General features: G+C 48.5%; 2 protein-coding genes across 4 annotated transcripts in view; both read left to right on the forward strand.

The window, feature by feature from the left end:
- The window catches only part of LOC309355084 (inactive phospholipase C-like protein 2), a 36,292-nt gene extending 22,081 nt beyond the window's left edge, over positions 1–14,211 (forward strand). Inside the window, exons 2-6 of one of the 2 annotated variants that reach the window (XM_081885571.1) lie at positions 66–2,549; positions 6,615–6,824; positions 8,448–8,523; positions 8,981–9,090; positions 11,848–14,211. In XM_081885571.1, the coding sequence (XP_081741697.1) occupies positions 66–2,549; positions 6,615–6,824; positions 8,448–8,523; positions 8,981–9,090; positions 11,848–12,033 (3,066 nt within the window). In that variant the 3' untranslated portion in view covers positions 12,034–14,211. Of the gene's footprint in view, positions 1–65; positions 2,558–6,614; positions 6,825–8,447; positions 8,524–8,980; positions 9,091–11,847 lie in introns of those variants that run through there. The other variant, XM_081885572.1, reaches the window with a different exon arrangement.
- A 1,108-nt stretch (positions 14,212–15,319) lies between these two features.
- HCRT (hypocretin neuropeptide precursor) lies at positions 15,320–22,734 on the forward strand. 2 transcript variants are annotated; one of them, XM_081885717.1, is made up of 3 exons: positions 15,320–15,706; positions 16,055–16,147; positions 21,790–22,734. In XM_081885717.1, the coding sequence occupies exons 1-3, from the start codon at positions 15,653–15,655 to the stop codon at positions 22,222–22,224; spliced, it is 582 nt and encodes a 193-aa protein (XP_081741843.1). In that variant the 5' UTR covers positions 15,320–15,652; the 3' UTR covers positions 22,225–22,734. The 2 variants fall into 2 exon arrangements, with proteins under 2 accessions (XP_081741843.1, XP_081741844.1); XM_081885718.1 differs by having other exon boundaries at positions 15,320–15,429; positions 16,068–16,147.
- The last annotated feature ends 4,049 nt before the right edge of the window (positions 22,735–26,783 follow it).

Raw genomic sequence — 26,783 nt, forward strand, 5'->3', positions numbered from 1 at the left:
CCCTGGCCTGAATCCTGCTGCACCCCTGACCCCTCTTGTCTTATTCCTCCTTTCCCTTCTCCTAGGACGGGTCCCGCCAGCGCCCCCCGCAACACAAGAAGAAGACGGTCTCCTTTAGCACCATGCCCAGCAACCGCAAGCTCAGCAGCACCGCCGCCTGCATCTCCTTCATGCTGGAGGGCTGCGAGATGAAGAAAGTACGCTCCAACTCCCGCATGTACAACCGGTTCTTCGTGCTGGACCCGGACTTGCGCTTCATGCACTGGGAACCTTCTAAGAAAGACTCCGAGAAGGCCAAGATTGAAATCAAGTCGGTCAAGGAGGTGCGAGTTGGGAAGAAGACGCCGGTGCTGCGCTCCAACGGCCTCTCGGACCAGTTCCCGGATGAATGCGCCTTCTCGATCATCTACGGGGAAAACTACGAGTCCCTGGACTTGGTGGCCAGCTCTGTCGACGTGGTGAACGCCTGGGTGATGGGGCTGCGGTACTTGGCCTCCTATGGGAAGCACACCCTGGAGGGGGCTCCCGAGACCAGCCACCCGAACCCCCGCACTTCCTGGATCGCCTCTGTCTTTGACATTGCGGATCTGGAGAAGGAAGGCCGGATCCCGGTTTCCCGTGCCGTGCAGCTCATCCGGGCCCTCAACCCTGGCATGAAAACGTCCACCATAGAGCTGAAGTTCAAGGAGCTCCAGAAAGCGGCCAGTGAGCGACTCGGGGAGGAGGTGGGCTGCGAGGTCTTTGTGGAGGCCTACTGCGAGCTGTGCACCAGGCCGGAGGTCTTCTTCCTCTTGGTCCAGTTCTCCAGCAACAAGGAGTACATGGGCCTGAAGGACCTCATGAGCTTCTTGGAGGCCGAGCAGGGCATGGAGGGTGTCACAGAGGAGATGTGCCTGGAGATCGTCCGGAAGTATGAGCCCTCCAAGGAAGGCCGGGAAAGGGGCTACTTGGCCATTGACGGCTTCACTCGCTACCTCCTCTCCGCCGACTGCGACATCTTCGACCCTCAGCACCGCAAGGTGTGCCAGGACATGACCCAGCCGTTGTCCCACTACTTCATTAGCTCCGCACATGGAGCGTGCCTGGCTGAAGACAGCTGCTTCTGGGGCGGCTCCACTTCGGACATTGGGGGCTATGTGGCGGCGCTCAAGGCCGGCTGCCGCAGCCTGGAGCTTGTGGTCTGCGACGGCTCGTCTGGGGAACCAGTAGTCGGTGCTGGCACCCGCTTGGCCTTCTCTAGAGTGGTGGGTGCAGTTGCTGAGCACGCCTTTGAGGCCTCGGACTTCCCGCTCATCCTGTGCCTCTCGGTGCGCTGCTGCATCGCCCAGCAGCACCTGGTGGCTGAGCACCTGAGGAAGACATTTGGGGACAAGCTGTACCTGGTGCCTCCGAACCCCAGCGAGTCCTACCTCCCCTCCCCGGAAAAGCTCAAGAACTGCATCCTCATCAAGAGCCGGAAGCTGCTCCCCAGCTGCCAGGCCGGCGAGGGGGACGTGTCAGATGATGAGGAGACCCTGGAGCTCAGCCTGCCTCTCAGCGAGGAGGACCGAGAGCGGCCGCGTTGCCGGCGGACCTTGTGCCGCGAGCTCTCGGACCTGGTGAGCCTGTGCCAGGCGGTGTCCTTCCAGGGCTTCGAGGCCTCTCGGCGGAACCAGTGCTATTGGGAAACCTGCTCCTTCAGCGAGGTGGAGGCCGGGCGCTACGCCAATGAAGAACCGGAGGATTTTGTGGAGTACAACAAGCGCTTCCTCTCTCGGGTCTACCCTAGCCCCATGCGCATCGACGCCAGCAACATGAACCCCCAGGACTTCTGGAAGTGCGGCTGCCAGATGGTGGCCATGAACTACCAGACGCCAGGCCTCATGATGGACTTGAACGCTGGCTGGTTCCGCCAGAACGGGGGCTGCGGCTATGTCCTCCGGCCAGCCATCATGCGCGAGGAAGTGTCCTACTTCAGCGCAAACACCCGGGACACCTTGCCGGGCATCTCGGCCCAGCTCCTGCACCTCAAGGTGATCAGTGGCCAGAATCTGCCCAAACCCAAGGGCTCCGGGGCCAAGGGTGACGTGGTGGAGCCGTACGTTTGTGCCGAGATGCACGGCATCCCCGCTGACTGTGCCGAGAAACGCACCAAGACGGTGCTGCAGAGTGGAGACAACCCTGTCTTTGAGGAGACCCTGGAGTTCCAGGTGAACCTCCCAGAGCTGGCGATTCTGAGATTCATGGTGCTCGATGACGACTACATCGGGGATGAGTTCATCGCGCAGTACACAATCCCTTTCGAGTGCCTCCAGGTGGGGTACCGCCATGTGCCCCTCCAGTCCCTGGCCGGTGAGCCCCTCGCCAACACCACCTTGTTTGTCCATGTTGCCATCACCAACCGGCGAGGCGGAGGCAAAGCGCACCGGAGGGGGCTCTCGGGACGCAAGGGCCGGCGCATGCGGGAGTACACCTCCACCAAGGCCACGGGCATTAAGGCTATCGACGAGGTGTTCCGCACTGCCACTCAGCCACTGCGGGAGGCCACAGACCTGCGGGAGAACATGCAGGTACCCAGGTAGTGGGAGATGGGGGATGGGGCCTTCTGAGCTTGGCTTGCCGGTCTTGGAGATGGGGAGGAGGAGGGTGTCTGAATTGTCTGAATGCCTATCTGCTTTAAAAATATGGAGTACAGTCGTACCTCAGCTCCTGAATGCCTTGGGAGTCAAACGCTCCGGCTCCCGAATGACTGGAAACCGGAAGTAAGTGCAGGAGCTTCCTGCAGCAAATCAGAAGCTGTGCTTTGAAAGTTGAACATTTCAGAAGTCAAACGGACTTCCAGAACAGATTCTGTTCGACTTCCGAGGTATGACTGTATTCTTAGAAACAAGAGTTTGGAGCCTGTTTAATGCTCATGGCTTTGTAGGAATGGGTTTAGGCACAAGGAGGGAATACAGTGGACGCTCGGGTTGCGAATGTGATCCATGCGGGATGCACGTTCGTAACCTGCAGTGTTTGCAACCCGCATCTGCGCACGCGCGGGTTGCAATTTGGCACTTCTGCGCATGCACGACCACCGAAACCTGGAAGTAATCTGTTCCGGTACTTCCGGGTTTTGGCAGTCTGTAACCCGAAAAAACGCAAGCTGAAGCTTCTGTAACCTGAGGTATGACTGTATGTTATTTTATTATTATCCTTGCTCTTGTGAGTGAGATCAGGAGAGTACCATCCTTTGCAGCTTTAAATTTGGAAGCTAAGACAAAGCTGATTTAACCTTGTAGAAACAATCCAGGATGCTTTAAGGCAGACTGGATTTTCCCTCATATTACCTCTTTTCTCCACCTTAAAAATAACAATTGCGCACACATTGTTTTGTGAAGAAGTACAAGTAGTATTTACTTACATAATCTAGGTCTTGAAGCAGCAGTTACTGTAGCAAAATGAAGGCAGGTTTATAACTACTATCTAAGTTACAAAAATACAAAATCTAAGTTCAAAATGGTGCCTGAGCTGCAGAGTTCAGACACATGTGTGGAGTTGGCTTGGAAGCATGAAGAAGAAAAAGAGAGGTGCCCTGGCAGGAGGGAATTATGTCCTGTTACAGCTTCCTGCCCAGGCAGGCAAAAGAAGTGATCTCACAGAGTTCTCTCTAGCAAATTTTACAGGTAGCTCTGTGAGCCTCAGCTTCTTCATGCACTTATCTGGCAAAACATGAATTGTTGGTTTGATTGCAGTAATGTCCCACAGGCCTCCACTTCCACACCAGCAGGAGATCACCATTTTGTAGGGGGTGCCAGGAATTATTGGAAGAGTCCTGTACACCCTAGTGTCAGGGCTGGTTCAAATGCAGTCAGCACTTAAGACGCAGAGACAATCAGAAAAGCTAATCAGTAGTATCCTTTGCCTGATACCTTGGAGAGCTGCTTCCAGTCAGTGCAGACAATGCTAAGCTAGAGCGACCAGTGGTCTAATTCGGCATAAGACCGAATTATGTGTCCCTGTGATATAACAAATCTCGCTTCCACCTGCCTTCGCTTTGTAGCCGTCACAGCCATGAACAGCTGGAGAGCCCTCTGGTCTCTCTAATCCCCCCATTGCCTTCTCTGCCAAGGGCGGAGCTGCCACTCTCACCCTCCCCATTTGCAACAGAAACAGCTGGCTTGATTCAACAAAGCAGCACCTCCCCATCCCGGCTGTGTTTTCCTCTGGGCTGCTGCAGCCAAGCACAAACAAGCAGCAGTAGTTTTCTCCTTCCCGGAGCATTGGAGAAGGCAAGGGAGAATGGGATGTGAGCGCTTGGAGATGCAGAATGGCCATGTGTCTTGCTTTACAGAGGGCAGTCCTCTATTTCAGGGCTGGCTATCTATCTATCTATCATCTATCTATCTATCATCTATCTATCATCTATCTCTGTCATCTCTCTATCTCTCTACCTACCTATCTATCTATCTATCATCTATATCTATCTATAGTATCTAACTATCTATGGTATCTATTTATCATCTATCTATCTACCTACGGTATCTATCTATCATCTATCTATCTATAGTATCTATCTATCTTTCATCTATCTATCTATCTATTGTATCTATATCTATCTATCTATCATCTATCTATCTATCATCTATCTATCTATCTATCTATCTATCTATCTATCATCTATCTATCATCTATCTATCTACGATATCTATCTATCATCTGTCTGTCTATGGTATCTATCTATCATCTATCTATCTATCTATCATATCTATCTATCTATCTATCTATCTATCTATCTATCTATCTATCTATCTATCTATCTATCATCTATCTATCTATCTATCATCTATCTACTATCTATCTATCTATCTATCATCTATCTATCTATCTATCTATCTATCATCTATCTATCATCTATCTATCTATCTATCTATCTATCTATCTATCTATCTATCTATCTATCATCTATCATCTACGGTATCTATGTAGTATCTATCTATCTATCTATCTATCATCTATCTATCTATCTATCTATCTATCTATCTATCTATCTATCTATCATCTGCAGTATTTCTCTATCTATCTTTCTATCTATCATCTAGCTCAAGGGCCACACTCACCTTTAGCCAATCCTCTGGGGGCCACACTCTTACACACACACACACACACACACACACTGCATACAAACACTCACAGGTCACACAGGTTGTGCAGATCAGCTGGTGGAAGTGAGGTTCCTTTCCCCCTCTCTGCTCTTCCAAGGGTTGCTCTGGGGAGAAGGTTGTTTGCAACTTCATCAGGACCCTGAGCTCCCCTCACCCCATGCTCTGTCTACCTCCCCCCCCCCCCATATTGTTTCCTCTTCCAAGATCAGTGGAGTCTTGGAAATGGATTAGAATTTACCTGGAGACCTGGATCAGGCCTGCAAATTGAGGTTTTCCTCTCTTGCTCCGTCTGAAGGGCTGGTAGAGGACACTCCTCTCTGGTCCTTCTTCTGGATGATAAAAGAACTCTAAGAAGGGAGAACCAGTAGAGGTGGGGGCGCTTGGCATTGCCCATCAACAGTTGGCAACACCTGGGCAGCAGGCAGAGTGGACACACAGCACATCACCTGGGCACAGTCTCCTCCAGTACAGTGACATGTATCATGTTTCTGTTTTGCATCTACACAATATAAATTAGCATGTGCAAATTTGATGCAAACCTGCAATCCTCTTTTTTGAGGGTGGGGATGTGTTGGAGAAGCTGTCCAGCTATCTCTGACTCAGCATTCCTCCTAAAGAGGAGAACGTGTGAATGCATTTAAAATAATGAGCTGTAAACCAGGAATCTGCCTCTTTCCACCCCTCACCTAACCACCATTCACACGCAATCTCCACCCAGAGTTGCTTATTCAAGAATGGTATGAGGGGCAATTAAGACAACTTAGCCGGAGTGCTTTGAGCAGTTCGGAAATCTCCACAAAGTGAAATGCTAAACATCATTCTGATTGCTGCTACCCACGTGTCCACAGCCTCACCCATATCTTCTTAGAATCACAGAACTGTATAGTTGGAAAGGACCATCTAGTCCAGCCCTCGGCAATACAGGAACCCTGCTCACAGCCATCCCTGGGTGGGCTTGAACCAGCAGCCTTCTGGTTAACAGCCAGATGCACTGCCCCACTGTTCCGCCTGAAATCTTATGCCTATTTTAAAGGCTGCGAGAAAAGCGACCAAGGGAAAGCAACAAGCCCAAAGCCATAGGATTAAACTCAGTGCTGCTAGGTACATCTTTAAGTCCCAGCTACAGGATTGCTCCCTGTGCCTGCTGGCTTAGAAAGGGATTGGCAGCCCCCCCCCACATTCCCATCATGAATAGCACCCCATGCTGTGCTTAAGGTGAGCCTCTGCCCTTCCCAAAAGCTAGGAGCTGGGGAGAAAAGTGAGGGGCAGGCCCCACAGTTGCTCTGAGTGCCTCCGAAGCTTTTTGCTACCACATCCACCCCCAGAAAAGAGTCAAGGACCACCAAAAGTTTTGCTCCCTCTGGGTCGTTTTTTTGGGGGGGGGAACCTGTAGTCCAAAGGGCAGCAGCCAGAAATGTATGGGGCAGGGGGGCCCGTGGCCTCCTGGCATGTTGACATTCCCCATTCCTCAGCCTCTTTTCCTTCCCCTAGAATGCTCTGGTCTCCTTCAAGGAATTGTGTGGCCTGACGCCGGCAGCCAACATTAAGCAGTGCATCTTAAAGCTGGCCACTTGGCTGCAGCCCAGCGAGAAGGAGAGCCCCCCAGCCGTCACCCTCAACCTGGGAGAGGAATACCCTTCCATGGAGGCCCAGGGGCCGGTCCCAGAGCTCCTGCGGAAAGTGCTTGCTGCCTACGACACCGTGAGTGTAAACTGGTGGGTGGGTGGGTTGAGGCAGGGGGGGAGTGATGGGACCCTGGGCCTTTGCCAGGGGTATCAGCTGCTGTTTCCTTTTTATAACAGGGCTGGTCCCTCTTTTCTGATCTCCTGGTTTTGTTTCGAGGCCCAGCAAAAATATCAATTTATGGTGGGGCACACATTTGTGGTGCAAATCTTAACCAAGGGCTCCTGCCCCCGTCAACCCCTGTTCTCAGTGCAGCACACATTCACCTTGAGGCTCAGATGGAGGAGAGATTCAATAATGCACAGTAATTTAGGCAGCAGCCAAGACTAGGCCCCGTTATGGGGCCTGCACCATCGAGATACAGGGTTAGAGCGGCCATCTCTGCACCTGCACCCAGGTCGTGCCAGTTAACGGGCCTCTTTTCCATGTATGAAGCTTACATGGAATTTTAGGTTCTCCCGTGCTGTTTACCCTCCCAAGTGCATGATCAAAATGGGAAGAGAGTCACTTTTCTAATGGGTATGAGCATCTCTTCCCACCCTGGTCCATGTAGGTTTTGTTACTTTACAATCCTGCCTGGAGCAAGAGCTGCTTTAGCATTGTGTGAAAACTCCCTTCCTATTCTGTCCTCAAGGGGATTTTAGTACAGTCGTACCTTGGATCTTGAATGCCTTGGCACCTGAATGATTGAAACCCAGAAGTGAGTGTTCCGGTTTTGGAATGTTCTGTTGGAAGCCGAACATCCGACAAGGCTTCTGCGGCTTCCAATTGGCTGCAGGAGCTTCCTACAGCCAATCAGAAGCCGCGCTTTGGTTTCCAAACGTTTTGGAAGTCGAATGGACTTTGGGAACAGATTCCATTCGACTTCCAAGGTACGACTGTACCAGACCTGGCGCCAGCACATGGCATCAGCAGCCAGCTGCTGGGGCCTCGGAGCAGGGCCAGCCCTACTATTAGGCATGCCAAGCCTCTTGTCTTGAGTGGCAGATTGGCTGTGCTACTCAAGCCAATGCCATATGCACCTGCGCCGTTCAGGTGCTCTGTGGCCAAGCTGGTACTGTGCTTCACTGCTTGAGCCCCTGCCTCCAGCAGCTTCCTGGATAGCTGATTACTGGTGGATTCATAGAATCATAGAGTCAACCCCCTGCAATGCAGGGATGTTTTGCCCGATGTGGGACTCGAACCCATGACCCTGAGTCTTATGCTGTACCAACTGAGCTATCTTCCAGGCTCTTTTGTTTGAAGTGCAGCAACCCATAGATCTTTTCTTGGGCAATGCTCATTATAGGCATAGGACCCCTGATGTGGATTGGTCCTATAGCAAAGGGTTAAAGACACTCCCCACACTAGACTCCAGATCTGGATCGGTGCTTAAGGGCAGAGGCATGTGACTAACATAACGTGCTCTTTGGCCGTAGAAGCTAGAACTGCAAAGACTTCGTCACAGTGAGAAAGAGTAGCACATAGAGAAGCCCTGGAATCTGTGCAATTGGCTACCAATATCTCTCCACAGGTGCTGAGACATTGCAAGGGGGCAGTGGGGCCAAGGGCCTCCTGTAAGGTGGGGTGCTTTGCTGGCTTGCTCAGCCCCCACCCCATTAATCACACCTTCTCTCTCTCTTTTACTTTCCTCGCCATCAGATGATCCAAACAGGCCGCACACTAATTGAGTCAGCCGATGCCGTTCACGCCAAGATTATTCAGGTGCAACAAGCAGGTAGGCAGCGGAGGATCTGCTATGAAACTAATAAAGCTTCAAGCTTCAGGGGCCCTAATCTCAGAAGGGCCACAAAAGCAAGCTTAGTCCACATGGCTTTTTTAAAAATGGATCTATATGCGATTTGAGTCACACAACTCAAATCAATTGAATTATTGTGGTATATATTTCAATAATCCCAAAGTTTTGAGAGTCAGCCACACTTTTCTGTGCACATAGATGGGCAATGATTTTGGAGTGCTCTGAATGGGGTTTCTCGAACCGCTTTGAAAAACCCGCAAAAGCTGATGACCAGGTGCCATAGTGGGGTGAACGCACAGCCAGCTTTGACCCTTGGGGTGGGGGTGAGGGTGGGGGTGTGCTCTTCCAGCCTTCAGGAGCGCAGTCCTACCTTGTCCAGAAGGCAGCAGGCCTGTGACAGGTTGTCTCCTTTGCCTCCCTCTCCACATTTCTCCAGGGATGGGGTTTCACAAGGAGCTGCACCGTTTGGAGGCCAAGGAAGGCCTGAAAGGGCGGAAGCTGCAGAAAGCTCTGGAGAGTTTTGCCTGGAACATCACTGTCCTGAAGGTAATTAGGAGCAGCACTTGCTGTGAGGTAGGATTTTCTGGGACAGGGTCTCAGGGCCAGGACTTCAGCCACGGGATGTGAGAAAAGAGAAGTTTGAGCATGCAGAAATCCCCAGTCTGCCAAAAAGCTCGCTGGGGGACCTTGGGGCAGCCATTACCTCTCAGCCTAACCTATTATTATTGTTGTTGTTGTTGTTAATTAATATTATTATTATTACCCTGCCCATCTCTGGGTTGTCCCAGTCACTCTGGACAGCTACCAACGTAATATAAAAAAATCACAAAAACATCAAGCATAATAAACTTCCCAATACAGGGCTGCCTTCAGGTGTCTTCAGAAAGTGGTATCATTGTTTATCTCTTTGACATCTGATAGGAGGGCATTCCACAGGGCAGGTGAAATTACCCAGAATGCCCTCTACTTGGTTCCCTGTAACTTCTCTCACAGTGAGGGAACTGCCAAAAGGCCCTCGGAGCCGGACCTCAGTGTCCGAGCTGAATGCAGGGGGTGGAGATGCTCCTTCAGGTATACAGGGCCGAGGCTGTTTAGGGCATTAAAGGTCAGCAACAACACTTTGAATTGTGCTTGTAAACGTAGTGGGAGCCAGTGGATTAGATGTAGTTTCTGAGTCACTTTCTCCGTAGAGTGCAGTAGTCCAAGCGGGAGATAAACCAGAGCATGGACCTACTGACCAGGCGGGGTTCTAAAGATAAAATGGGGAAAGGGAGAACCATGTACAGTATCCCACTCTAAGCTTTTTGAAGGAAAGGTGGGCCATAACAAATAAGTAAACAAAATACTATTGCCCTGCGGACGTTTTCTTCCTGGGAGATTTTTGCTGGGCTCGCAGGAAATGGAATGATCTCTTCCCATGCATTTCAAGCTGCAGCTCTAGTTTTTTTTTTGGGTGGGGAGGGTGTCAAAAGCATTTGTGCATTGAATGTCGGGTTTTGTTTGGGCCACAGACTTTCTAAAGAATCTAAAGTGTCCGTGGTCTGGTGGTGAGCAGGCACTGCCACCTGGTGGGCGCTGCATGTTCCATGTCCTTGCATCTTGATTGGCTGTTGCTGTTTTGAAAAACACGAGGGCTGCTTAGAGCTGTGCTTTGCTTCAGTTGCTTCAGTTAAAAGGGGATGCTGATGGATTCTCTCCAGACGGCTTCCTTGCTGCTGATTTCCCCCAGTGCATGACATTGTTGCTTAAAGTCCAATTGTTCAGTGGTAGAGCAATCTGCTCTGCACACCAACAGTCTTCTTCTTCTAAGTTTTTCCAGAGCTTTAATACATTTGATACCACCATCCTTTCTAATACATATGAACTTCCCCTCCATCCCTTCATGTTTTCCTTATTTCCCCTTATCTTGCTACATATAATACCTAACAATCCTCTTCAGCTTAGCTTAATATCTAGATGGTTCTTCACTGCTGTTCACAGTTCAAATCCTACTTACAAACTTATCTGACTGTTATATTTCTTCAAATATTCTGTGAAAGGGCTCCACTCCTCCCTTAACACTGACTTTTGGTCTCTTAATTTTTGTTACGAGACCGACAGCCGTAGAATCATAGAATTGTAGAGTCAGAAGGGACCCTGAAGATCATCTGCAAGGCAGGAGTATGCAACTGTCCCATGCAGGGACCGAACCTGCAACTTTGGCATTATCAACACCATACTTGTAACCAACTGAGCTCTCCAAGTCCCACAATCAATCCCTGGCATCTCCAGGTGGAACAGGGATTATCCCCCTGTCTGAAACCCTGGAGAGGCACAGCCAGTCAGTGTAGACAGTACTAACCTAGGTTGACCGATGTTCTGACTTGGCATAAGGAAGCTTCGTATGCCACTAGGTTGGTCTTATGCTCTGATTTCTGCTAATGTTATGACTGTGTGTGTGTTTTGCAACTATAATGGGCAGCTTTTTGTTTAGGTTTATTTGCACTTTTCTCATTAAAGCAGTGTAAGAAAAGCAAAAGCAGTGAACTAAGTCTCTGTTGTGATGGCTGAAGTCTTTGTTGTGTCAGAATGGGAGGAAAGAGTTGCCCCTTTACCAAAATGTGTCAACAAAGGAAAGTACTTTAAAAAACCAGGTTGATATAAACTTTGATAATATTTATTTATTTATTATACCTCGCCCATCTGGCTGGGTTTCCCAGCCACTCTGGGTGGCTTCCAACAAAATATTAAAATACAATAGTCTATTAAACATTAAAAGCTTCTCTAAACAGAGCTGCCTTCAGATATCTTCTAAAAGTCTGGTAGTTGTTTTTCTCTTCGACTTCTGGTGGTAGGGCGTTCTACAGGGCGGGTGCCACTACTGAGAAGGCCCTCTGCCTGGTTCCCTGTAACTTGACTTCTCACAGCGAGGAAACTGCCAGAAGGCCCTCGGAAGTGGACCTCAGTGTCCGGGCAGAACAATGGGGGTGGAGGCGCTCCTTCAGGTATACTGGACTGAGGCCGATACAACTTCAGTTTGCATCAGTATGATTTGTTCTCTTCATGTTTGTTATTTTATAACAACTCCGTCTGCATACGATGGGACCTTTTGTGTTTATTTCAGTGATGTTGCCCACCGATAATACATTGTAGGCAAGTTGGCTTCCACCCTCCCCAAAAGGAGAATTATTAAGCAGCTGAATTTGTCAGGTTACCTTCCACACTGTAGTTTGCTGTTGGACCTCTGGGTGTGTGTTTTTCGTTTTCTTTCCTTGACTCTGTGACCACCTTTCATCACCTCTTCAACTCTTCCTTCACCCACAGGGCCAGGCCGACCTACTGAAACACTCTAAGGCAGAGGCGCTTGACACACTCTGGCAGATCCACAACGCCGCACAGTCCTGTGGCATCGGCCGGAATGGCGCCGCCTCCCCTGACGTCTTCCGTGGCCGAGCTCTCCTCGATCCCATCCCAGAAACCGAAGGAGGCAGCGACACCGGATCTTGCTGACTCGGAACTTAGGGAGGGCAACGGACTTATGGACACACACAGAGACTCGGGATGAAGCGTGGCGGATTTCTATTTTTATTTTTAAAAAATCGACATGAAGCACAGTTTTGTCTCCACCGTGGGGAAGTAGCTTGAGGTTCTCGCTAGTCAACTTCCAAGTCACTATGCGCGTAACAACCGGGGTTCTCTTTTCGTAAACAGGGTGACCAACCCCAGACAGCAGATTTCGGATGGCAGTGACAAACAGATTTGACCGTAACCTGTGGGAAAACCTCCCCTGCACCAGCCTCTTTGGTCATTCCACATTGAAGACGTGTAGCTTCCCCCAAAGAATTCTGGGAACTCTAGTTTGTTAAGGGTGCTGGCAATTGCAGCTCTGGTAGGGGCAAACTACAGTCCCCAAGACTTTGAAGGAAGCCACATGCTCTACATGTATGGTGTTGATGTGATCACTGAAACAAACAGGAGCCTCCATGTTCCTTGGGGTGCTTCCATTCATTTTACTGAGGCTTCCATGAAAAACCAGCATCAGCAAAGGCCTCTTCATTTATTGGACCAATAACCAAGCCTGGCCCAGAAGCTTTTCTATAGGGGCTCAGATAGGTGTCAGCTGAGCTGCTGTGGCCTATCAGTGTAAAGAGGTGGTTGTTTGGCTGGCCTTCTGCAGTCAAGTCATTTTACTGCCGGAGGCAGAGCAGTGAATGTCAGCTGCTGCCCGAGCTGAGTTGAGCAGTAGCCAAAGCTAGTCAAGTACTGCTGTTTTCTTTGGCACCTGAGCCAGAAATTCCCACATGAGTCTCCCCCCCCTCCCTGTCAGTAAAAATACAACCATCATAAATCAAACAATCTGCTGTCCTTTTCCTGACACCTGAAATCAGCTCAGGTGGCTGCTCAATGGTAGGGCCGGCCCTGCTGGAATTTCATCCTTTTGGACGGAGGCGGGTGGCACCTCAGAGGCTGAATCCCCTGCCTGACATTTCTTGAGGTCTTGGGTCAAGGTCTGCTAGAAGCACAAGGCCCTAAGAGCTGTGCCTCTGATCCTATGTAGCGTCCCCTGTTGGTGAGCTGGCATGTTATTTGACATGTTATTTGCCATTGACATGTTATTTGGGCTGGGACTAAAATAAAAACAGCTTCTCTTTCTCTCCACCCTTGGAACTAAATTCACTAGCAAAAGGAAGGCCAAACTCAGATTTTGGGTACAGGACCCCCGGGAATTGAGTGGCTCACAGCTGCAGAGCAAGGCTTTAGCTGTGGGGCACTGGAAGAGACTCCCTCAGGAGGTGTGGTGGGCTCCCTGCTGGTAGTATTTAAGCTGAGGGCCAACTGTCAGGGATGCTGTGACACTGAGATTCCAGGATTGCTGAGGTGGTCTGAATGACCTCCAGGTTGCCTCCTTCCAACTTGAAATATTATACAGTTCTGTTGTCTGCTGGACACAAATCTTCCTCAGGGCAAGGTGGCAGTGAGGAGGGAGAGGGCTAGAAGACATCTCGGTAGGTCTTGTTCTCCCCCACCATGCTTTGAGGCTCCTAGTTAGAGCTGAAATGACAGGGAGGACTACATCTTGAACTTTCCTCTCTAGAATCTGGTTGTAAAACTTCAAATGGTTGCATCAAGTTAAGTCACACTCAGAGTGGATCCACTGAAACCAACAGAATTAATTGAAGCGTGCCAGTAGATTTCTGTGGGTCTACTTTGAGTATGATATAGCTGGATGCAACCCAAATTTTATCCTCTCCTGACTGGATCCCTCCCCCATTGTTCCCAGGTTATGGAATATTGTTGGATTCAGGGTTGTGGGGTTTGTTTGTTGGCCAAAAAGAAAGCAAGGCTATAAGACTGTAAATCTAACAAGAAGATCATACCATCTTGAAAAAAATAACACGCAGACCTTAAAGCTTGAGTTTTCAAAGTGTCCCTTAAATTCACATTTGAAAACGTTGAAATTTGAAATATTTTGCCAGTCTCACAGATATTTGTGCAATGGTGTCTTCTGGTTCCTTACATTGATCTCTCTCTCACTTTTCCTTGCTTTTGGGGTGTTGCTGAGTGAGGGGGGGGCATAGACTGATGATTCCCCAGCTGGGCCCTGTTCCCCTCATGCCAGACCTGGAAGGCTTCCTCTAGGATTGTGAGGGATGGATTCTCTTGACAATAAAACCTGAGCTTCTCTTCTGTTCTTTCTGTCTCTTTTAATTGTGCCGTCACAGCACTTGGAGAAAAGCAATGGGGGCAAGGAAAATGGGGGCAAGGAAAGGGCTCAGCATTCCCTCCTCACCCACCACTGCCCTCTCTTTAAAATGTCTGCCCCATACATAAACACTTATCTCCTGGTAACCCAAGTGTCTACCAAGCAGAACCTGTGTCCTCTAGCACATGGGTCAGGCATGCTGCCATTGTGCCTGGATATACCCCCTGTTTCCATACTATCTCTTATCAGGATCAGTGCCCTTTTTGGATCTCTCTTTGAGGGACATCTCAGCTCTCCTCACATCTACCCATTGATGAATTTGCAACTTCCAAACATACCTGAATCTTGCGCAGCGTGGGTATGGCTTCTAGTACAATAAGACTTAGAGTGGGGGGCAGGCGAGACCGGATCTGGCCAGTGGGCCAGATTCGTGAGTCCACACGGGTCAACTATGATCATAGCTATCAACTCTTCTCTTTTCTTGAGAGGAATCCTATTCAGAATAAGGGAATTTCCGTTTAAAAAGGGAAATGTTGACAGCTATGACTTTGATGAGTGGGTGAGACTGCCCACCTCTGCTCAAAGGAACTGACAGCAAGCCCTGCTAGCTACAGTGCAGCTGATCCCAGTTGTTGCTACAAGTCCCATTTGCAAAGGAACAACTGAGAGTTCGCTTTAAGTGCCCAATAGTTTCCCCGAGGTCTCCCCTTTCCCTGCTCCACACCTGATATTATGTATGAGTTCTGATGTGGGGCAGTTGGACATGGTTTGGGAGAAAGTTATGTGGTCGAAATGGGGGCCTGTGCTAGGCTTCATGAGGCCTGCAAGCCGGAGGTTCCCCACCTCTGCCTTAAAACAGATGCAGAAAGTTAATGGGGCTACCTGAAATGGAGAGGAACCTAGAATGGGATTGCCGGTTATTTTCCCTCAGAGGATTCCTGTACTGTTAAGAGCAGCCTGAGACACAATAGTTTAGTCCACAAATCTCACTTTGGCTTCATGTTCCCTGAAAGTCCCATGTGAGGCTTCTCTTCTTTCGAAGGCTTTCCTCCTTCATTTTGGGATCTGACAGGTGTGCAAAGAACTGGTGAGGGGTGGCAGGTGGGATCCTGCAACCCCCAAGCCAAATTGGCCTCCCCGTTTGCTCTGTGAGGCTGCTTCAGGCAAGCCTCCCCACCTGCCTTACACCTGACGTCATACAGGTACGGGTGGAGTTTAGCTGAAAGGGACTTTGGTGCCTGCGCATCACTTCTAAGCCACCACCAACCAGGAATTGGATTCCTCACCTCTGGGCTAGGCTAGGACGACAGGTGACATTGGGGTGCTGCACCCCGCTGAAACCCAAGTACTGGTGCTGTGTATGTGTGCAGATTGGGGGTGCCATATTCTCCGAGGCATGTGCCCCGTGTGGAAGGAAGTGTGCCAATGCCACGTGCCTGTGAAAAGGGCACCGCTAGCTTCTGGCTCCATGTTTTTGAGGTAATTAGCCTAATGGGCCCATGCTAACAAGTGCGGCTCCTCTCATTATCTCGGCCTAGCCTTTGTGGCTCGTAAGCGGCTGTCCGGTTTCTCAGACGTCTGTGGGTTCATTACTGGAGGGGGAATGACAAAGGCAGGTGGATGTCTTGGCCGGTCTCCAAGAGACGGGGTACAAAAGGATCCTTCCTCTCTTTTCTGAGCCTCTCTGAGGGGTCGGTGGGGAGACGGTTATTTTTGGCATTGCCATTGGAAAGGATGTGTGTGTGTCTGTGTCGCGTATCATGGGAGCAAGTGAGGTACCTGGAGCCTACGTAGAAAGTGGCCCTATAAATTGACCGCTTCCTCCAGCTTTTCCTTACAGCATCACCCCTGGAAGGTCATGACACAAGCCGACTTGTCGCCTTGAAGACAACCAAGATTATGGAGAACCGGAAGATGAAGGTAACTGCCATATCCCTCTCTTTAGATGGGCAAACCTGGGGGTGGGTGGCGGCATAATGTTGAGCTGGAGATGCAAATCTGGGGTGTCATGTTCCTCTCTAGTTGGGCCAAGCCTTGGAAGATGACATGAATCTGGGGTGAAGCTAGGAAACGCTCTTAGAAGGAAGCCAGTGGCAATGGCCAATAAAACATTGTTATATAGATAGATGTACAAAACTGGTTAAAAATAGAAGACTCGATTTCAAACTTGAGTGTCACGGAAGAGTGCTGTGGAGCTCAAAAGCTTCCATCAAGCTAATGGTGCAATAGAAGACACCATCTTGTCACCAATGTGAGGTTTCCCCCTCATGATTTTCTACTACTGCTGTTGGAGAGTATTAGGAGCTGCATGGAAAATTAAAGAAAAGCAATGCTACTTTCCCCAGAGGGCTTCAGACTAGTTAAAAGGGATGGGATGGAGGGGAGGTCCAGGTTGGGTAAAAGGGGCAAGTTAGAAGTGGTAGTGGAGTAAAAAGTCAGGGGAAGTTTGGATGGTTTCAAGAAGGACTTTGTGAGGTAGAGGGTGGTGGTCTCTGGTAGCTTGCACTACGGGACAGAAGGAGAAAATGCCCTGGGTGTAGAGGGGAAGCAGCAGGGGTAGTGGGATGGAAGAAAAGCAACAAAATGTGAGCACAACCAGAGCGCTTGAGTGAAACAGGTGTGAGAGAACAAGGATGTGCTGTAAATAAGAATCGCTGGTCTGCCAGTCGAGCACTTCATCTCTCAACAGCGGCTGATCCGATGCATCTACGGTATGAAGTTCACAAATGGTCGTGAAGACAAAAGCTCTCTGTGGACTGTCGTCAGCATCTGATTCAGTGAGGTTTACTGGTTCTGAGCAGGAGATCCCATTTCTCATGGCTACTAGCTGTTGACAGACCTCTCGTCCATTGGGGGGGGGGAGGGAGAGCTGTAGCTCAGCAGCAGAGCATATGCTTTTTCATGCAAAAGGTCCCAGGTTCGGTTTAAAAAGAATCCCTTTTGGCGATAAAATTCCATCAGTGGCTTACACATCGTTCTGTGTGATTCTTTTCATTTCATCTGCCCTGAATGCCTGCCAATCAGATTTACTAGGTGAGCTTGTATTTTCATATTGTGTGTAAGGGATAATGGACATTTTCTCAGTGTATAATTTTATCGTATGTTTGTCTGCAGTTGGTTTATTTAGTATTAACAAGCCCCAAACAAGTTATAGTGAAACCAATCTTTCTTTGTTCACAGGTAAGCCCTGTTGATTTATGGGATTTAACCCTTTCCTCCTTCTGGTTGTCCTGAGGAAAGTTTCTCTTCCTATGGTGCTATTTTACTTTAGGAATAAATCCTCCATTGCTGTGTGCACGTGCGGCCGGGTGTGTGTGTGTGTGTGTTTGTGTGTGTGCATTTTCAATGCAAATCCAAGCTTCAGAGGAAGCATATTCCTCTGATCTGCAAAGGGGCAAAGGAGGGCTGCATTCTCTTGATATGCCTGTTGAAATCCCAATAAATATTTTCTCGGACAGCTGGTGCAATTTGCATTCAAAGAAATAAAAAAATAAACCTGCACAACATTGGTAAATTCAAAGACACATTGGACATCATGTTTAGCTTGGCCCTTAATGACTTAAGATCAGAAAACCTGACATCCACTTCCACAGGCAGAGGCAATATGACTCCAAATGCCATTTCCTGGGAATTGTGGGCAGGTGGGAAAAGTGTGGTTGAGCTCAGGTGCTGCTTTCGGACTTCCCCTAAGTACTTGGTTGGCCACTGAGTACAGGATGCTAGACCTTTGACCTGGCTCAGCAGTGACATCATGTTACAATGCTCTCAAAACCAACATTTAAAATTGGCTGCCCAATGATCTGATTTAAAAGTGTTTGTAATTTGTACATGCGGAACACTGCGGCTGTGAGTGATGACATATGTACTTAGTTACTTAAATAATATATAACCCACTTATAATTGTTCATTTTTCACTGAGTGGGAGAACATCAGTGCAGCATAGTGGTCAGAGGGCTGGACTTTGACCTGGAAGACCAGGGTTCAAATCCCCACTCGGCCATGAAGCCCATTGGGTGACCTTAGGCCTAGTCACTGCCTCTCAGCCTAACCTACCTCACAGGATCGTTGTGAGGAAGAAGAAGAAGAGTTTGGATTTGATATCCCACTTTATCACTACCCTAAGGAGTCTCAAAGCGGCTAACATTCTCCTTTCCCTTCCTCCCCCACAACAAACTGTGAGTTGAGTGAGGCTGAGAGACTTCAGAGAAGTGTGACTATCCCAAGGTCACCCAGCAGCTGCATGTGGAGGAGCGGGGAAGCGAACCCGGTTCACCATATTACGAGACTACCACTCTTAACCGCTACACCACACTGGATTAAATGAAGTGAGGAAGATGAACCATATACGCCACCTTGAGCTCCATGGAGGAAAAGGTGGATATAAATGCAATGAAGAAAGAAAAATAAAATAATGTTTCAATACGACTTACAAGTAAAAAATATGATAGGCTACCAACGGAACTGCATCAGAGCTCTCACTTCGATTTGAGTGGCTGGTGCTCCGTGGGGCTGGTAGGGTGCAAGATAGGGAGGCCAACAGTAGGGGTAGCCAGAGCCAAGGGCAGGCACAATCAGCTTGTTTTAGTTTCATCCCCATCCTCTTCTTCCCAGCTGATTTCTACAAAGGCAACACTGAGACTAAGGGGGGGGGGAGATGTCAAGGCAGTGCCACCCCCTGGTAAGAAGGCGGGCAGGTGGGCACTGGATGAGGGTAGACTGAGGTTGGTGGGGCAGTGCCCCATTTGCCCTAATAAGTCCTGCCTCCACTGCTCGATCAGTTGTCTCTTTGCTAAATGTATGTGACCCATTATGACAACGTTTTCATCTTTGGCTGCCTCCTTGCTGTCTTTCTGCATCTCAAAGATCACCATCAAGAGTTTGCATCCAGGCAGGAGGGAGGATTATAATAACATCCCTACCACTCTACTGCTTATGTTTGCTTGTTATTTCTGCAGAGACTGACTCTCTGAAGAGGTTTGTTTCCTTAAGAGATTTCTGGTTTATTGGACTCTGTGCCCTCTTTCATGAACAGAGCACTACTCCCACCTGCAAGCACGACTTGCCTTGCCCTCTCTGTAACACATGATATGGAGGGGTAATTGCAGGCTACTGATTCTGCTTGGTAGACCGGGCTTCTGATATGCTCATTATATCTGCATTCTCTTTTAGTGCCAGGCAAAAAAATCCCTCCTCTGAAGCTTATATTTGCATTGGGAGGAAATCTCCCATTGGCACCAAGATGATACTATTTGCATTAAAAAACAGCAGCAGCAGAAACCACCCCGACCATTAAATGCAAAGACACGTTTTCACTTAGTTTGACCCTCAGATGCTAATTTGTAGCTGCCTATGAAAGTTATCCCAGTTGATGGCTCAGTGCATGCAGTAAAATCTATGGTGCAGATAACTTGGTGCTAATTCACCTAATCTTTGCTTTCAGGCTTTTCACATTAGTATCTAAACCTTATATATTGCTTCCCTTTTTAAATGCCTCATGTGTATAATATTTTCTATGACCCTGATTTGCATTCATTCATTTTTATGTTTTGTTACCAGCTTCTATTCAGCCCCCGCTTTGAGGGTATTTGAATATTTAGAGCATCATCTCAGAGGGATGAGTCCTCAAGAAAAGAATAGTGCCTCTTAATTTCCCCTAGTTTTAAAGCCGCTCTGCAATCTTGTTGTGTTTTGAAATGCCAAAAGCCTTGTTCAGCTTTAGTTCAAGTGATGCCTGTCTCTTCAGTACAGGCTCCCCTTGTCCAGGGACTACCAAATCCAAATTTCAGAGGGCTTCTCTAAACCTTTTTATTGAGAGTTTGCTCTGATTTGCTTGCCCAAAGCTTGCAGAGAGATTAAACTATGCCTGGTCTTCATTTAGCTTTGTTCTGATGTGTTTGTGGGGTAGTTTTATGACAATGAGCATTCGTCCTGATTTGTTTCTGTGTGGGGATGTTCCTGTGTCTTCCCATTAATCATTAATCCATCCTGCACTTTTTTCAGGGCCATAATCTCATGCAGCACCCTAAAATACCTTATTTTTCACTCTATAGGACGCACCGGACCATAGGACGCACTGGACCATAGGAGGGGGAGAACAGGAAAAAAATAATCTCCCCCTTTCTGCTCAGCGCCCCTTCAGCGAAGCGGCAGGAGAAACGGAGCCCCTTCCATTTCTCCTTCTGCTTCACTGAAGGGGCGCTGCACAGAGAGGGAAAACTTGCTCTCCAGGCTTCAGACGGCTATCCGCAAGCCTTCGGAGCGCAGCGGGAACTCTTGCTGTGCTCCAAAGGCTTGCGGATAGCTGCCTGAAGCCCCCGGAGCGCAGCGGAAATTCCCTGCGCTCCGGGGGGGGGGGGTTCAGGCGGCTTCAGCGCAACAACATGAAGCCTCCGGAGCGCGGGGGGAGCTCTCCCTCTGTGCTTCGGAGGCTTCGAGTTGCTAGCGCTGAAGCCAAGGAGCCTGCATTCGCTCCATAGGACGCACACACATTTCCCCTTCATTTTTGGCTGGTGAAATGTGCGTCCTATATAGCGAAAAATACGGTACATGGTTTTGGGCACCATGAGTGCCCTCCTCCCAAAAAGTGTCTTTGGGCTCTGTGCTGTCACATGGGTCATGTGATTTGTGCAGGAGCACAGACAGGAAAACACATGTCTCAGTTTTGGGATGCAGCATGTTGGAGGGTACGGTTTAGGAAGCTGATTTGTACCAAGTCAGACCATTGGGCCACCTAGTTCAGTATTTTCTTCACTGGCTGGCAGCAGCAGCTCAACCAGGATTTCAGATGGGATAGTGCTGGGATTGAACCTGGGGACTTTAGGGTGCAGTTAATGCTCTGCCAATGAACTCATAGAAGTGCAGCTGAGACAGGGGATTTAAAGAAAGTTAAAGAAACTTTCATGCATGTTTGCAGTAAAGTGGATTTTTTTTGGGGGGGGAAGTACCCTCATTTTGGCATTATAATATGCATTTAATTTCCTTAAGATGATAGGGTTGCTATTTTTAATACACGTTTACAGTCATGTTAACCTCCCCAGAAATATAGCACTGTTATTCTAAAACTCTCTATCGTCACAGACGAGAAAAAAAGTTTAATTAGGAGAACCCTAATAAAAAATGTGGAAAATTCCAATGCATGATTTTTTTTAAAAAGCCAAAGTATAATTTAAACTTATTTGCCTATTCCCACCCACCTCATAGTTCTGGTTTGGTGATTAAGCTGCCTTCTGGGAAGGGGGCATGACTGGCTCAAGACATTTTGCAAAGCAGTACCCGAGGCCACCCAAGTTATTTTGACACCTGAGGCAGAAAAATCCTACAAGCACTTCTTCCTCCCTGCCCTCGGCAATAAAAATATAACAATTAATTGGAATTATGATGCATGAAGTTGCTAACAATTTGCTGCTTTTTCACAGCCATGCCAAAATCTGCTGCTCAAGGCTGCTGCCTCACTCTGCCTAATGTTAGAGCCGGCCTGGTTGCGGCTGCTGTTAAGTTTACTCTGGAGGTTCAAATCTTCCTCTCGTACTGAAAATTGCTGACTCATTTTTATACCCCTCCAGGTCCAGAGAGCCACCTTGCTGCTCCTCTTCTCCTTGCTCTGTTCCACCGCCGTGACCAAGCAAGCCATGCCAGACTGCTGCCGTCAAAAGAGCTGCTCGTGCCACCTCTTTGAGCTGCTGCACGGCACGGGCAACCACGCCGCCGGCATCCTCACCCTTGGCAAACGGAGCAGCGCCACAGCCACCACCAAGGCCTTCCAGAGCCGGCTCTATCAACTCCTGCACAGTTCGGAGAACCAGGCCACCGGGATCCTCACCATGGGCAAACGAGCAAGCAGGTTGGGGATGGGAAACACAGAGGATGTGCTTGGCAGCAACCAAGTAACGCCAGCGCCATACTCTGCAGGGCCTGATCCAGCCATGGGCTGCCTAGCCCCCCTTGAGAAGGACTTGCCACCTGGCCCAAAGATGGGTGCTTCAGATACCATTTACTAAGGCTGTGTGTATGTCTCAGCAGGGGGCTGAAATTGCAAGAAGCTACCTGAGCACCTTCTGCTTTCCATCATCGCCGCTGTCATCTGTCCTTTAATGCCAGGCAGCTGCTAGGTGCTGTCCCGGAGGCGGCAGCGACGCGGTCCTTCCCCTTGTGTAAATAGCTCTTTTCAAACTTCTGTCAACCTCACGCTCTTGTGTTCTTTTCCAAATAAAGCCAGCTATCATGTTCATTGCCATTCTGTTGGTGTCCGTGTGAGAGAGATGCTGCCGGCGTGAAGAACGGAAGGATGCCCTTTCTGGATCAAATTGAGCATCTATCTAGTCCAGGAGTAAGAAACATTCAGACCGGGAGTGGATGGGCTGAACGTGGCCCTCCAGGCCTCTCCAGCTGGGACTCTCACCAGGCCACATCCATCCCTAGGCCACAGCCTCTCACCACCCATGTAGCAGCCTGTTTGCCCGGCTAGGATGTGTCTTTGAGCTGCTGTTATGCCTTGTGGCTGCCTGGATGGAGGATGGAGGTGTGTGAGGGTGTGTGTGTGTGTGTGTGTGTGTGTGTGTAGAAACCTCTTGCTTTTTTGTGGTTGTGCATTGGTTGTGCACTTTTTGTTGAGATTCAATTAGATGCTAGGAGAGGCTATATTTATTAGATATTTTCCTTCCTTCCTCCCGTTTGTGAGAGTTTAGCAGAGTGCCACCCCTTTGCAGCTTAAAAAGGAAGCTTAGATTTAACCTTTTAGTGTTAATAATCCAGGATGCTTTAAGGCAGACTGGATTTTCCTGACATTGGCCCTCCAGATGTTGCTGAACTCCAACTCCCGTCATCCATGGCCACTGGTCATGCTCACTGGGAATGATGGGAGTTGTAGTTCAGCAACATGTGGTTGCCAAAGGTTCCCTACAGCAGAGCTATAACTCTGAAAAAGCTGTGACTGAAACCTTGCCTGTCATCAACTCACTAGCTCATCCTAGAGAAGCCTCATTGTCCCCCCCTCAACCTCCCCAATCTGCAATGTTTATAATAACCCTGACCCACCTTACAGGGTTGTTGTAATGGTTGCTGCAAGATAATACCTATGAAAAGCTTTTAACATTTTGAAGAGCTGTATCCATGCTGAATCATATTGTTTGCTATTATCAAAGGACTCTGCTCACTGACTGATTTCCACCTGAGATCAGACATGCAAAGTACTGTATGCTTTGAACTCTCCCTTCCCAAATGTGAACAGCATCAAAGGTACTTGCCAGCGCTCTCCTCTTATCAGGCCCCTCAAACGTTCCTTGATGCTCATCAGCATCTCGGCTTGCAGAGCTGCTGTTGGCTGCTCACACTGGCAGAGAAAGTGCTGGTGATTCCTTTGCCTTCCTGTGTGAGAAAAAAAATGGTGTGTGGCTTATCTCAGTGGTAGAACATCTGCTTTGCTTGCAGAAGGTCTCAGGTTTAGTCCCTGGCAACTCTGGGCTAGAGAGACAAATAGCCTGACTCTGTATGAGGCGGGTGTGTAGAGCTTATGGCCCTCTGGATATTGCTAAACTAAAATGCCCATCATCCCTGGTCAGCAACATCCGGAAGACCAAAGTTTCCTCTCTTCTGATTTAAGGCATCTCCTTCCTTTATCTTCCTATAGGTCCTAGGACATTGAGGACCTCCAGAACTTGAGACAGGCTAGTGGGTGGACAGCTGTTTTTGAGTAGGTGTTGCTCATGCTCAAGAGATGAATGTTCACTGTGTTTGAAAAGAACACCCCCACTGAGATCAGATATTATTATACGTACCCTCCAACATTTCTCTGATGAAAATGGGACATCTTCTATTATTATTATTATTATTATTATTATTATTATTATTATTATTATTATTCCCCACCCATCTGACTGGGTTGCCCCAGCCACTCTGGGTGGCTTCCAACATATATAAAAACATTTCTCCAATGAAAATAGAGACTTCCTAAGGAAAAGCGGGACATTCCGGGATCAGAAACCGGGACAACTTCTGTAAATCTGGGACTGTCCCAGGAAAATAGGGACACTTGGAGGGTCTGAATTATCCTGATGACCTTCATCTGGACAAGTTACAGAGATTATCATGGCACAACAGAAGGAGAAAGTAGTAGCATGTATATATACCTCATCTAATTTGGGGCAGGCCTGTATTCTCCTGAGCTACAGCATTATTGCCTATCTAGACAATGGTCTGGGGGCTGGAACTGCATTTTACCAAATGACTAAACCCAAGGGTTGCCATACATCTAGGGGGGGCTCTTCACTAAACCCACAAGCCCCAGCCCTGACTCCTCTCAATTTTAATCAATTTAGCCCCGCTCCCTAAAAAACCTAAGAGGGGTCATCACCAAAAAAGTAAATAGGGTCACCAGACTCTCTAATACCCAATAATAATTCAAGCATCAAACATGGGTGGATCTGAATAGACCAAGAATGGGGAAGCTAAACCCTGTCCCCACATGTTAGACTACAACTCCCATCATGCCTGAACATTGGCCATGTTGGCTGGGGCTGATGGGAGCTGAACAGCAAATGGAAGGCCACAGGTTCCCCGTTGCTGGGATAAGACAGCATGCATAAACAAGGCCATGCACAGCTGGAGACCACTGGGCTGCCCTCCTCAGCCAGGCACAGACACAATTGGAGAGGTTCGGGTAAGGGGGGGCTATGAGGGCCTTTGAATTAGGGGTAGGGGGTCTCAAACCATATCACTCCCACGTAGCCTTCTGGAACGGTAGCTAAGGAGCCGTCACAAAAAGTTGGCTGCAGGTCAGGGACTGGGGTCACATTCTGGACTTGGGCAACAGTGTTTGCTTCACCCGAGAGCCAGGGCAGTCTGGGCTTTTAACTCCCTTCTTTTACAAGCCTTCTGATGTTCCCTACCTGGGCCTTCTTTTGTAGCATGTGAGGGCTGTAAGTGGCTGAGTATGCTTTGAGGAGTGAGCAAGGCTTCAACGTGAAGGGAAAGTGGCAGGAAAGCTGCAGTTTAAATGAGCTCAGGAGTAAATTACTTGAGGCGACTTTTCCATCCAGATTCGATCTCAAGGCCTGTACTTGCCCACCCCGTTATTAAAGTCTACAGTCCGAGGCAGCTCTTGGGGGTGGGATTGGGACAGTTCTAACTGCTTATTTCCTTGGCCGCTGGGAACCTGCCTAGGACAGAAAGAGTTCTTCCATCACTACCTGGGTTGAACCAGAAGCACTTGCCAAAGGTGTTTTTTTTTTTTTAAGCCAATGTCATTCTCTTAGAAAGTACCACTTTAATCACATTTGATGCTCCATAATAGGCCGCTCTGCCCTAATGGGCCAGGAGCATAACCTCATCTCGGATAACCTATCTATTAAACAGATGCTTCTATCCATCCATCACTGTCTGGCCCTATGTCCACACTGCTCGGGCAAATTCACTGGCTTGGCATTGGTCGGCAGCCAGGGGGCAGTGTTGGCAAAGAAAGCTGGCAGCTCCGGCTGCAATGAATCTCTTTGTTTGGGCGATTCTTTTGTGTGTTGTGCTAGGGCTTCATCTCTCAAAAAAGGAAAGGTTAGGCGCTCTTTGTTTGTACACAGCCTGACCTCTGGAACTTGTAACCCCCTACCTTTTAGGGGCTCTTTGTGTTTAGCAGTAAGGGGGGACACTTCGCATGCGCTCAGCGGTACTCTGTTCTTTACTGCTTCACACATTGCATGACTGAGCCTTGACACAAATTAAGTTCTGGGTGAATCTAAATTGCCCCACCTGGAATTATTCTCTTTCTCTGCCTTCCCCCATTACGAGCAAAACTTTGCACATGCTCAGAGATATTCTCTTCTTTATTTCTCCACACATTACCGAGCTGAGCCCTGACACAACTTAATCTCAATCAAGACACCTGAAATTCTTCTCTGTCTTCCTCCAAAACACCTCCACTGTCCTCAATGCTGCTAATTAAGAAGTTGATCATTTTAACAAGCAAGGAGCTGGAGTTCAACACTACTTGAAAGCCGCTCCTTTGATCCTTGAACAGCTGCTGCACAAATCTCAGCTTCATTAAAGCAAGTTCCCCTTTATAAGGGCCAGGAATCATTATGATTAATATTGTTTATTAAAGTATATGCTGCTCTTCATCAAAAAATCTCAGGGTGGTTCACAGAATAAAATACAAGATAAAACACAAGTAAATAATCAAGACAACAAAACAAAAGGTTGCAGCAAAAGAAAGGAATTTGTTCACGTCCAGACATACTTTCATATGCATTATCTGGGGCTGAATCCCAACAAGAAAAAAAAGCTACGGCGGCCATATCTCAAGCTAAACACTGATTCTTTTGGGGCTTATTAATCCGTTTGGGTCCACCTCATTGCCAATTTTCACCTCATTTTTGCCTTCTGAAGCAATTAATGTAAAAAATTGGGAACCCTCCTTTGACCAAATGCTGTACACAAAGGTAGTGTAATGGGGTCACTCTTCAGCATGTAAGGTTGGGCATTTGAAACAGGTTCAGAATTAAGCCCTGGCTCAGAGCGCCCTCTGAATTCTGCATGTGGCCAAAGGCACTCTCTTCTTAACTGTAACCCC

The sequence above is a fragment of the Podarcis melisellensis genome, assembly GCF_964234715.1.
Source record: "Podarcis melisellensis genome assembly, chromosome: 13".
NCBI lineage: Eukaryota > Metazoa > Chordata > Lepidosauria > Squamata > Lacertidae > Podarcis > Podarcis melisellensis.